Genomic DNA, 12,771 nt, shown 5'->3' with positions numbered 1-12,771 from the left:
TAGCACAGAGTTTAACTATTTTTGGAGCATGTTTTCCAGTCGTGTATGCTTCGACAATGGCGACATATTTCTTTGAGGCTAATTATAAGGCAAATATTTAATTTCGGTATTAACATGTTAATGAGATGATCTCAGCGACTAAGACTGATTGAATTACAAATACACTGTAATTATATAAACTGAGAATTATTATGTGCACTTTTACTACCACTTTTACTTGATTCTTTATTTGCAAAGGGGGGCAACATTTACTAGAAGTCTTTGTGAGAACACTAAAATGCTCTACAATGTAGCACATTGTCCAACTATTAGATCAGACCACAAAAAGTGTTCTTCAAATTCCAGTGCTTCAGACATCTATGAAGACTATACCAAGAATCAGGTGAATGGAAGAATAGACAAGACTCAATTATGTGAGAAGTATGATTTATGATGGCCTGGAAATAAATTGAGAACTGATATTTTACTTATACACACACACACACACACACACATATATATATAATTATAATATTCATTCTAGTATTCAATTGCATATCCATATTCATTCGCAAAATATCATGATGAAAGTCCTAAAAAAAATGAACAGTCATGTTTTGATTACTCCAAGAGTCAGAAAAGGAAAACCTGTCAGTTTTTCACTTTCTTGATTTAGTCTCCATCTCACTACTTTGTGAGATCTTTATACTTTGAGTCACGCTATGGGGTCACAAGAGTTCAACAATGTTTGTGATTTTTTTTCTGATGACGTTCCACAATTTAACGTCCCCACACTGAAATACTGACACTGTTGCTGTCCACACAGAACAAAAAAAAATACATGTACTCAAATAACTCTATACTTACTATATGTGTAATTTTTCCAATTTTTCCAGAAAAACATCCAAAACTTGATATTAACCTTCCGAAACTGTAAAAATCAGCTTTTTACTTGATATTTTTTTATTGTATATTTTACAGTTTATACTCGTTAATCAATTAAAGTTTTTTTTTTCTGAAGCATTTTTACAGTCTTTAACCATTAAAATTAGACATTTTTTTTTTACAGAGAACTCAAAAAGAATTAGATTAACAGCAGGAAGAAGGATAAGTAATATACAAATTTGATCTTCTACATTGGTAATGACTATAGTCTAATTTGCTAATGCGAGTGACATGGGTATGAAATCACTTTTAATAAGTGATGAGAATACAGAGACAAAGCCAATGACCAGGTGAGTGAAGGGAAATGTTGCTACATAGGCAAACATTTACATTTTACATTTTCTTAAGAAGTGCCCTATTTTGTTGAAAGATAAATGGCATACATGGATTTGGAAATAATAACCAGGCAAACAAAAATGTAATCATTGTCTAAATAGATATATTGTATCAGTTATGTTATGATAATGAGTATGATTCAGTCTTTGTCTGATACAAAGTGTTGGTCTTGACTTTAGAATCTTTATCCCCAAATCAGTCAATTCTTTTTGCAGCATATTAAGGCAGCACAAAATAAAATGGAACCAAATCCAGACAAAACATTGGATCAATTTGGGGATTTTTTCTTTTTTTTTTGTTTTACATTTTAAAACGAGGTCTTTAGTCACATGTGCACTCAAATTCTTACCCTTTCCACCACAGCCCAACAGATGCTCCTCCTGTGTCAGGGTATGAATGGCTCAAGGGAGGATGTACCAGCTCCCCCCACCTGGAGCCACAAACAAAGTTATCCAGGTGAGCATGTAAGAATGTGATTCAGACATTTGTTTCAGACCTGACTAAGTATGCCCAAGTGAATAAAAGTAATGAAGAGGTAAGTTGTCCAGATGGTGATTCCCTCAAGTGAAGCCATTTTGTGCTTCCAATCATCCTTTAAACCACAGTGTTTTGTGTGGGTATCGTACAGAACTACCACTTATAGTTGTAGATGCATTTGCCCCTTATATTCTCCTCAAACAAAATTTTAGTTCTGATGAAATTCCTTTGTGACTACAGAGTGGTATATATAAAATTATAAACTACAGATTATAGTTACATAAATAGTAGAATATGTGGGTCAGAGGTGTCCAGTTACAGTTAGCCAAATAGAGCAAAAGTGTGGGTTAAAATATATGACACACTTAAAGACACGTTTTTATCTCACTCTCTCTACTATCCCCATTCAGATTATTTTCTGGTAATGTCTCTAGAGAGTCTACAGAGCGACGCCTGAATGCATGTATACACCATTTGCTTTAGGCTCTGTACTGAAGTGTTTGGTCTCAGGGAGCAAATCAAAGACTTGCAATCCATATTCAGAACAAATAAACATTTATTTTCGTTCTCTATATACCATTATTGATCTTAAGGCATTTAAAAACAATACATTTACAATACACAAAAGCAAGTAACAAATCTTGTCTTGCACATATGCCACAAGGAAATGGCTAGGAAACTATTCCATGTGGTTATTATAAACACCCTATGTGTGTGTGTGTGTGTGTGTGTGTGTGTGTGTGTATATATATATATTTTATATATATATATATATATATATATATATATATATATATATATATATATATATATAAATAAAATCCACTTGGTAAAGGGAAAAGTTTAAAACAGCATGAAACTATCCTCCATTCGAGTTTAAATTTTATTTCCCCCCACTCTAAGGATTTTACAAGCAATTATTATCATGACTCGAATGTAATCTCATACTGACACACCAGCATGAAACTACTCTCAAAATCTACTCTATCCGGTGATCTGCAAACAGGCTCGAAATGTCAAGAAGAGAACACATTCCAAAACTACAATGGAGCCAAAATATGCGACTGCACGGAAAAGTTCTTAACATTCAAGTGTACATGTTACGCATAGCCTAATAACACTATTTACAACAACAATGACAACTTGGAATACAAAACTGTTCTAGAGAATAATTAGTTTAAGTATTAAGCATGTTCATTATTACTCAACACTACATATATACATAATGCATTTTATCTATCTATCTATCTATCTATCTATCTATCTATCTATCTGTTAAAAGACAGAATATAAAGTTGTCTTTATCTCCCTCAGACACCATATTTGCTAAGCCATGTGTAAGCTAAACTTCAAGTTTGTATAACTGAAGTAAATTAGTTTAACAGCGACTCTAATGAGATGAGACTGTGTTTCGAGGGATACTGCAGAGACCACTGGGGTCTCTGAATGTGAAAACTCAGACTTCTGGCCTATAACTTTTTAAGGAGGTTAAAAAGAGTCTAAGTAATATTGCGGTGCTTCCTGCAGCTGGATAACAATCGTAGCAACTGACTAAGTTTAGACTGTACACACATTTAGTACGATGATGTCCTGATTACATAATCTAAATTTCTTCAAATGAAAGACAAATCGGAAATAATAATAACAATAAGCCTAATAATAAAGCAACTTAATACAAAAATGAACTTGTAGTCTTTTTTTTAAGAGAAAAGTGCGCGAGATGCTCCCTGAGAAAGGCCACAGTAGTCAGATTATGCAGCGCTCCTTTAAAGAGTAGGCAACTTGTATGCATTGTAAATAGATAGAAATGTAAAACTATTGTCAAGAACATCTGTTGAAATATTGTCTGGAAAAGCTTAAACAATTATGTTTATTAAAAATACTTTGTGGTGCCAATAACGGAGGCCCGAGGTTAACCAGTCATCACTTGCTTACATTTGCGGCTTAATTTCAACTGACATGTTCAAGTGACCCGCTAATATAAGTTTAGTCATGTGTGGGGGTGGGGGGAGGAAAAAACACAAATGTATATTCAACTTTTGCTTGTGCATAATTAAGCATTACGTAAATAACAGAGTATGTTAAGGCATGAGGCGACATCGGACGTAACATCAGCAGCTCATTAAGCATTAATAACATCATACTCGTGGGCCTCAACAAGTGTTGAGCACGAACTGCCTGCTTTTTTGTCTCTTGGTGTTTTCGCAGCGTAATGGGTACAGACATTGGTCAAAGAAAAACCCCAACACTTGCAATTTGCACGTGAACGTGCGGCTCAACAAATGATTTAGTAATACCCGTAGTCATACCTAAGAATTAGATTAATTCGTCAGTTTTCGGGTGTCAAGCGCTCGCGCCCCAGTGCTGTAACACTTTTTTGACAACTAAAAGATATTACACAATTCGAAGACGAAGTAAACAAGTACTATCAATATATCTCTCAAGCACAAATACTTTTCGGTTAAAAACACATACACTGGTCTTTCGTTAAATAACCGTTGCTAATGGCAGTTCAACACCTCGAATGTTCACCTTCCCAGTTCATCGGGCTGTCGTATTCGAAATTAAAGTTCCCTAACAGATTAAAGAGATTCCAGAGACGGAATGAAGCCAGTATTCAAGAACAATGTCTCAATGTGCCTACATGTAATCCCGTCCAAACAAACCCATTGGCCAAAGGATCCACAGCACTGAAGAGATAGCTTTGAAAATTAAAAATAAAAGGCGTCACTGAAAAAAATAAAAAAGCAAACTGTGTCCGTGTGAATAAGCGCTCCAGACATGATATGTATAGACTAGGTTACGACCGTGGGTTTAAAACAGGGAAAGGCAACGAATGGGCACTTTCCTTATGTCATGGAATAGCAAATTAGTTCTGAGTATTTTGAGGCTGGGCTAAAGAGAAAACGTACGTAAGCCACTTTCTCTGCCCACGTGACCGTCTCGTTATGGAAGCGTCCATATGAAAGGAGGAATTGCACAGTTGATGCAACTAATTTTCTCGATCAAAACGCGCATACAATATTTACTTCTACATTTTAAGGATCGATTGAAGAAATTTTACTGTTTAATCTTGAGGTTTAGTCGTATAAAATGCATATATGGACAATAACTGAGGAAATAACAACTTACAGCAAAACACGACACTCCCCTACCCTCTAAAAATGGTATGGTCGTCAGCTCAAATTCCGAGAATTGAGCTCTTCTGATTCTTAGAACTGGGGTTTTTAGAAGTGGTGATGCAAGAAGTTTCTAGGAAAGCACTACCAGGTGATTTTTTTTACATTCTTTTCTTCTGGCGCGTTGTTGCTGTTACCCACACGTTCATTTGGCTGCTTTATTGAATTTCACTGTTGATCTCGGCCGAAGTGTTTTGTGGACCGGTTTAGTGCGCAGTGTTTACGTAGAGAGTCTTTGACTGTTGAAAATACTTTTGACAGTTCAGGTCGTTCTGCATGAACCACAACCCTGTCTGTTTGCTCACTGCGGAATCGTGGGGTTGTAAATAGTCCATGCAGTGAAAATGTAGACACTGTGCACGTTTTTTGATAACGCGATCAAACAAGACAGTTTACAAATCTGATTAAATAGCGCGTGGAGAAATACGTTTATAAACTTGGGTTTGGAGCGCGTGTAATGTGTCAACAATCATGCTGTTTTCAATAAATGTTTCTCAGCTTATGTTTGAAAAATAGCTCAGAAATTGGGATCTGCGCTGTCGCTATCTCTCATTCTCTGGTGTTTTGGTCTTGTTCTGTGCCAAAGTTGTGCTCGTTATGTGTGCAGATTTAAGTTTAGAGACGTTTTCTGATTTGGTTGTAAAAAAAAATTGTTTATGCGTTGAAGAGACTTATATATATAACTGGTCATGTTGATTTGGCAAAGTGCATGAAGGAGAAAGTTATTAAAGAAGTGGCGATATTATATAGTTATATTTTATAGTCTTTCTGCAATTTCGGTCATAATCGAATTACGCGTGCGAGTGTATGTCAGTAGAGATGCGACATAAAAGTTTGCATCGCTCTGTAGTTGTTGTTGTCACTTTTGTAACAGCATGGGCGTAAGAGACCTGCAAACAAGTTTCTCCCTAGTCATGCAGATGGGCATATTTCTCTTACATATGCCAATTTTGTTGGGTGGTGTATATTAAACTAAGCTTGGATATTATTTTTCCTCCAAAAAATTGTCACATATAACAGAACGATAGACATGCATACAGATATTTGAAATGAAGTAATAGCTATTTAAAGCGGTGTTTGGCAGTGAGCGAGTGACTAATAAATCTGTCCTGTTTGCGTGTTATGGATCGGGCTCTATTCCTGGAGTGAGCACATTTACAGGCGTTCAGTTACATAGGGCAAAAGTGTTAAATATGCTTTAACACTTAAGAAGAATTCAATAAGAAGATGGACAATGAGAATAAGCATGCGAGCTATCAAACATAGCGAGCGTTCTGCCATAAGACACTTTTCTGTGTTCGTGGGAATGTTCTGTTTATACGTCCTTAAAAAGACGATTGTAGCTATACGTGTGAGTTGCAGGTGTTGTCGGTGATGTTATTGCCGGGTGACATCTCGTGGACGCAAAACTTCAAAAGGTTTCTTTAAAAATAACCGAAATAAAACTAGTTGTTCATAACATGAAATCGGTTCGGGGCTACAGATGTTCATCAAGGACAGCATAGCATAATTTTCAAACCAGTATATTGCTGTAGCGTGCATTACCGTGGTGTACTAGTGATATGGTGGTTGCTGGCACAATGGGAACTGTCTTCTGTCGGTTTGTTTGTCCATCGACTGAAATCCCGAGCCCTTTCCCCGTCATCTTGGCGTTTTGCCCTTGCAGAGATCATTACAAGAGTCATGGGCTGATTAAGCTTCTTTGGCACTATGACAGAGCGCGGGTATATCGGTGTTATGTAGGTTCGAATGGAAACAGAATCTCTAATACTGAATGTTCAACATGTGAAAAATGTTCGCCTAACTATTTACAGGCACCCACTAAAACTATATTTGTGTCAAGAAGCCAGATGTGACTAAAGAGATAGGCTGGGGAAACTTTCTGTGGTGATTTGTCCGATATCCGAAGATAGGAGAGGGTGGAAAATGCGGTCACAAAAAGAATCCAATAAAGAAATAAAACTCTACAACGCTAGTAACATTATTCTTGAGTTGAGTTGTGTTTGTTGACCATACCACTCTCTGTCATCCCACTCATTCCTCAATAGTGAAGTGCATCGGTCATCAGTAGGCTACTACAATAAACAGGCTAACGCCGCTTTCCCATGACTCATTCGAGTCTATTTTCCACACGTGAAGACGTTAAAATCACAATGAAAGGAGCATTTCCCCCAGGGGGCTAAAATCACATTTAAATGTACATTTCGGTTAACAAATTTGGTTAAAAATGCCCTTTCCTTTTACTAACCTAAAATATACTTATACTTTGAATTTTAATAAAGTCCCAAAGCTGGTCGAATTTTGAGAAAATAATTAATTTAGGTAAACCTGAATTATTCTCAGACCTGACATAACTTCGGCACGTGGAAGTCTTTTCTAACTATTCCTTTTATCGTTTGCTGCCATCTACTGGTTAGAAAAATGGCCGCAACTTTGAGATCTACACGTGCACTTGATTTTCAGGTTAATGTTTTGTTTTTTGAATGGTTAACCACTTTTCTGATTTTAATGCATGTTGTTCAGTGAACACTGTATATAACATTCATATTTCATTTTGTCTCCAAACAGATCTCGAAAAAATGGCTTGTGCAGCCGACAGCTGCATCCAATTCACGCGTCACGCAAGTGATGTTCTGCTCAACCTGAACCGACTGCGCAGCAGAGATATCCTCACAGATGTAACGATTATGGTCAACAGACAACAGTTTAGAGCACACAAAACCGTCCTTATGGCATGCAGGTGGATTTGTATTTCTATTAGGTCCTTTTCTATGTTGTGCAACCTCTAAAGTGTGGTGACAAGAAGTTTACTAAATCTTAATTTCTCCACAGTGGGCTCTTTTACTCAATCTTCACAGACTCACACAAATGTAACCTGAATGCCATCAGTCTGGACCCGAAGGTTGACCCAGAGGGTTTTGCAATACTTCTGGAGTTTATGTACACTTCACGTCTCGCATTGAAGGAGAGCCTCATCATGGCCATCATGAACACCGCCATCTACTTACAGATGGACCACGTTGTTGACACCTGCCACAGATTCATAAAGTCCAGGTATATTTAGCTTTCTTTCTAAATTACACTTTAATGCTTAAAAATATACCATGCGGTATGTGAAACAGAGAAAAACAGAGGTATCGGTTTGCTTAATTTGCTCCATATATTCATGCAGTGACTCCTCCATCAAACTGCCCAGAGAGGATTTTCTGGTCAGCCCTCTGCTTTTACCTCAAGATGTTCACAGTTACAGACACCATGAGGTGGTGGATAACATATCTGGACGGGCAGCAACTTTCAGAGATGGGAGACCCTATGGTGTCTGCATGTTTAATGGAGTCAATTCTCCTAACAGCTCATACCTTTATGGCCAGTTTCCAATGCAAGGTTTTCCCTTTCCTTTTTGCAAGCTGACAGACTCCAAAAACACTTTCTCAGACTACTCAAAGGGAGGTATCATCCATCACAAACACTGCTCACCTGCTGACGGAAATAACCCTGTGCTAGCTGACTTCACCCGCAACACCACCAGTGGAAGTGCCAATGCTTGCCACACAGGCTTATACTCCTCGAGAGAGCTTGGAAGAGATGAGGAAATGAAGCGGGAGATGTTGGAGGGAGTTGTCCAATCAATCGGCATGAGCTTCAGAAAACACGGCTTTAGCAGCCTGGCCCAGGAGCAGCAAAGGGAGACTGGAAAAGAGCAGAGTTTCATAGCTGAGGAACATTTGAGCCACCAACACTACTCTATGGGCATGTCCTCCAATGGTCGCAAAGGCCTGATGAGCAGCCCCCAGAGTCCGCTCAAATCAGACTGTCAGCCAAATTCTCCTACAGAGTCCAGCAGCAGCAAAAACGCTGCACTCACGCAGGCCTCGCAACCTCTGAGCTCTCAAGGTACACAAGACCCTAAAGCTCGCAACTGGAAGAAATATAAGTTCATTGTGCTCAATCAGAGCTCCAAGGAAGAGGAGACCAGTCCACAAAATCCTGGAATGCACTCCCCGCAGAGGCCAGTCTTGTCTGGTTTCCTTCCCCATACTGACCCTGAACATCCAGACTTAAAGGCAACAACAAAGATTAGCGATCAAGGCGAGGACTTCGCTGTGCCTCAGGCCAGTCGCCTCAATAACATTATCAACAGGTGAGTTATAACCATCTTTGCATGTGGTACAGAGAAAAGTGTCATACCTATGGCATGTTAAAAACAGATTCTAATATCTTGTTTCCTAATGCAATAAACTTTAGAACTGCAGGCTTATGAGTATTTTGTGGAACAGTTCTCCTCCCACCACCTCTACAAATCCAGATTTAATTTTTCTTCATCCATTCCAATCCTCTTAAAACACAACAAGGATTTTCCTCTTAGGAGGAATGTGTGAAATTAATGAAAATATCCTATGAAAATAAAAGTGAATCCCAATTGTGGCAGCCATTGTTTGGAAGAAAGGACTAAAATATGACATTTTCCTTGGCAGAACTCTGGAGGGATCACAGAGGAACAGTGACAGACGCTCTTCTCTGTATATCAGCCACTTAAAATGTTCGTCCTGTGGCTCCCAGTCTCCACAGCACTCTGACGTCTGTCCGAACACGCCTGCCTCGCATTTGGCTGAGGAGATGTCTGAGATGCACTCCGAGTACTCTGATTCCAGCTGTGGTGAGATACTGTTCTAAAAAGTTGAAGTTTAGGAAGACCCTGTTTGCATCTTCCAAAACCAATCCCACATTTTTTTTTTTTCTCTTTCCTCACAGAAAACGGAACATACTTCTGTAATGAATGTGACTTAAAGTTTGCAGAGGAGGAAGCCTTGAAACGCCACACGCTTCAGATCCATAGCGACAAGCCATACAAATGTGATCGTTGCCAAGCAGCATTCCGCTACAAGGGAAACCTTGCCAGTCACAAAACCGTTCACACCGGTAAGAATAATTTGCTGCTGTTATTAATTTTGGCTGCAACTTTCTTATCTAAATCTTTCTATATCATTCTAAACTTCCTTTTCATTTGCACGGCAGGAGAAAAACCGTATAGATGCAATATCTGCGGGGCTCAGTTCAACAGACCTGCTAACCTCAAAACCCACACACGAATTCACTCAGGAGAAAAGCCATACAAGTGTGAGACATGTGGAGCTAGATTTGTACAGGTAAGTGCTTTTTACTGCACCAAGTTACAGACAAATATACAGACACAGAAAAAGACACTATGACAGTATGAAATGTGTCATCTCTTTCCATAGGTTGCTCACCTTCGTGCTCATGTTCTGATTCATACCGGAGAAAAGCCATATCCATGTGAAATCTGTGGCACCCGCTTTCGCCATCTGCAGACTCTTAAGAGTCACCTGCGAATACACACAGGAGAAAAGCCCTATCATGTTAGAATTAATAGAATTATTTCAGTATTTGGGAATATGACTATATAGTGCCTGTGAAATGATTACAGAAACTAATGACGTTTTGTCCCTCATTTGGTTTCAGTGTGAAAAATGCAATTTGCATTTTCGCCACAAGAGCCAGCTTCGGTTACACCTCCGTCAGAAGCACGGGGCAATCACCAACACCAAGATCCAATATCGCATGTCTTCAACAGAGCTACCGAGGGACTTGACGAAGGCCTGCTGAGCAAACACTTAGGGGCAGACCTGACCATGGCATTATATGAACCTGACTTGTACAATCATTCAAAATTTTAGTGCCACACTGTGTCAATCAGACAGGTAAATAATAATAAAACTTGGCAGGAAATGCCAATCTAAACGGGTTTCCTCTACATTTGAACATAGAACCACATCATGGTCTCTTGTAGTCACTTTATTGTTTATATTTACATATGAATGAATATATATATATATATATATATATATATCAATGTTGGGAGTGTTTTTACATTGAGTTATAAAAAGCTTTATTTTGTTGGAAGGTCAGAATGTAAAACATTTAAATCCGGTTTTTGAGAATACAGTATTTTATAACAAGACAAACGTACTTTTCTGAAGGTATTTGGGGAATTTTGATTGGAGGTTGGAATATTGAGTCAAACACATTTCTAGCAAAGCAAAGTGTGTCTATAGATTTTATGTATTGTACAGGTTACACTGTTGCAATGGCCTCTATCTTGTAAGAGGAACTCCTAACTGTGATGTAAGCATTGAATATCTTTCCTGGTTTTTCTTGTGTACTTTTGAGGATGATGGCTGCTCTGTTAAATGGAAAACATGCATGGGGTCAGTTGCCACAGATAAAGCTTCACTATGTGGGCAACTTCATATATATTGTGACAAAGTGTAATTACTTTACATCAAGATTGCTCTCTGCTGGCAGAGACGATCTGAAATTACATGTTAACATATGCATTCAAAGTAGTAGTAATAATAAAAAAAGAAAAGGTACTGCTATGTTACGACCAAGGAGATATTTTGCTTAAGTTGTATTTGTATAGAAACGTGACCTTTGTTTTTTAATTTCTTTTGGCAAGTGAAGGTTTACAGTTTTGTCGTTGTTCTAGAAGCTACAGTAAAAGGTTATACTATTGTCCTTTATTTTAATTGTGTCTGTGTATATACACTGTGTACTCAAGGTGCCTTTCTCAACAGTGTCTGAATTCTTTCCCATTCAGCCCAGGTACAACAGAAGGGCAACACTTGTCCTTTTTTTTTTTTTTTTTTGACTGTGTAAACATGTGAGGATATGTTTATTTGACAGAAAAGGTCAGTGTGAATGAGTGTGTGCTTTATAAATGCTTTTCACACACACCTAAAAAAAAAAAAACAACTCATTGTGTGAGCTATACATCTTCAGGACATGTTTTGGGATTGGGCTTTTTTTTTTAAATAAATGCATTAAGCTTATTGTAAAATATAGATGTCTGAATGTAAAATAAAAGTATGGGATTTCCATGTCTAAACCTTGAGTACTGCCTTTTCATTGTACGGTGTAGAGAGATGCATGCAACGTGACTGAAAGCCCTTTGAACAATGAAGATCTTTGTCATGATCCAAGTACTTTGGGGAAGTACTTTCAAGTTCATTCAGAATACTTTTTCACACCATTTAACCAATTAATGTTTCTTAATTTAATTGTCAAACCAGAAACAAACAGTTGAAGGGCCATGTTTCTCAGATTTGAATATATAATGGTTTTAAAGAGAAGTGTATTAATGCTGTGGAGATGCCAGACAATCACAATTAATTGCTCTGAATCAGAATAGAAAAAATTCTCAATAGTATCGGAGGTGCATGTATAAAGAGGCAGTGAAGTAGAGCATTTAGAAAAAGAATGCATGCTACAACAATAGTAGAATTGTTAGAGTTAAAGTAGAGAACCAAATCACCACACGTTTGGGGTTGTGAAAAGCAACACTGGAAGCTCCACACCTCTTTTGTATCAATTCCCTTTATAGGACTAGGGTACCATAAAAGGAAAAATAAAAGTTCAATGCTTGGTCACCGTTTCCACTGAGCACACCTAAGCTGGATAGCCTGGTGATAACCTACTGCATCTGAAAAACAAGAACCAGGATGATAGCACTTTAACATGTTAATTAATGAAATATTAGAAAAATTATCAAAGCTTTTGCAACTTTGCATTGTGCACACAAACTGTTCTATACATGAGACAAGGGGACAGTGGAGAATTGTCATCCATATAAAATGGATACAGAAATCAGTTCAACATTACACCATTTGATAAAGCTTCTAACTTTACATGGCCTTTCTGAAGAACAGTGCATCACAGGCCACAAAGGTATCAGATCCTACAGCATTATTACTCTTACTCTACTATTCTGTTGCTTCCTCAAAAACCAATGTAAGGTAAACTGCAACAATACAGCCCTAGCCAGAATGCACCTACT

The 12,771-nt window shown here is 37.9% G+C and overlaps 1 protein-coding gene across 2 annotated transcripts; it reads left to right on the top strand.

The window, feature by feature from the left end:
• The first annotated feature begins 422 nt into the window (after positions 1 to 422).
• Positions 423 to 11,802, top strand: LOC127654257 (B-cell lymphoma 6 protein homolog). 2 transcript variants are annotated; one of them, XM_052141373.1, is made up of 9 exons: positions 423 to 1,716; positions 7,485 to 7,656; positions 7,749 to 7,970; positions 8,089 to 9,057; positions 9,392 to 9,573; positions 9,669 to 9,836; positions 9,933 to 10,063; positions 10,157 to 10,294; positions 10,398 to 11,802. In XM_052141373.1, the coding sequence occupies exons 1-9, from the start codon at positions 1,590 to 1,592 to the stop codon at positions 10,539 to 10,541; spliced, it is 2,253 nt and encodes a 750-aa protein (XP_051997333.1). In that variant the 5' UTR covers positions 423 to 1,589; the 3' UTR covers positions 10,542 to 11,802. The 2 variants fall into 2 exon arrangements, with proteins under 2 accessions (XP_051997333.1, XP_051997332.1); XM_052141372.1 differs by lacking the exon at positions 423 to 1,716 and adding an exon at positions 4,962 to 5,007.
• The last annotated feature ends 969 nt before the right edge of the window (positions 11,803 to 12,771 follow it).

Source organism: Xyrauchen texanus, chromosome 13 (genome assembly GCF_025860055.1).
Source record: "Xyrauchen texanus isolate HMW12.3.18 chromosome 13, RBS_HiC_50CHRs, whole genome shotgun sequence".
NCBI classification, from domain to species: domain Eukaryota; kingdom Metazoa; phylum Chordata; class Actinopteri; order Cypriniformes; family Catostomidae; genus Xyrauchen; species Xyrauchen texanus.
Note: the sequence above shows the minus strand (reverse complement) of the source record. Positions and strands in the feature narration are given on the sequence as shown.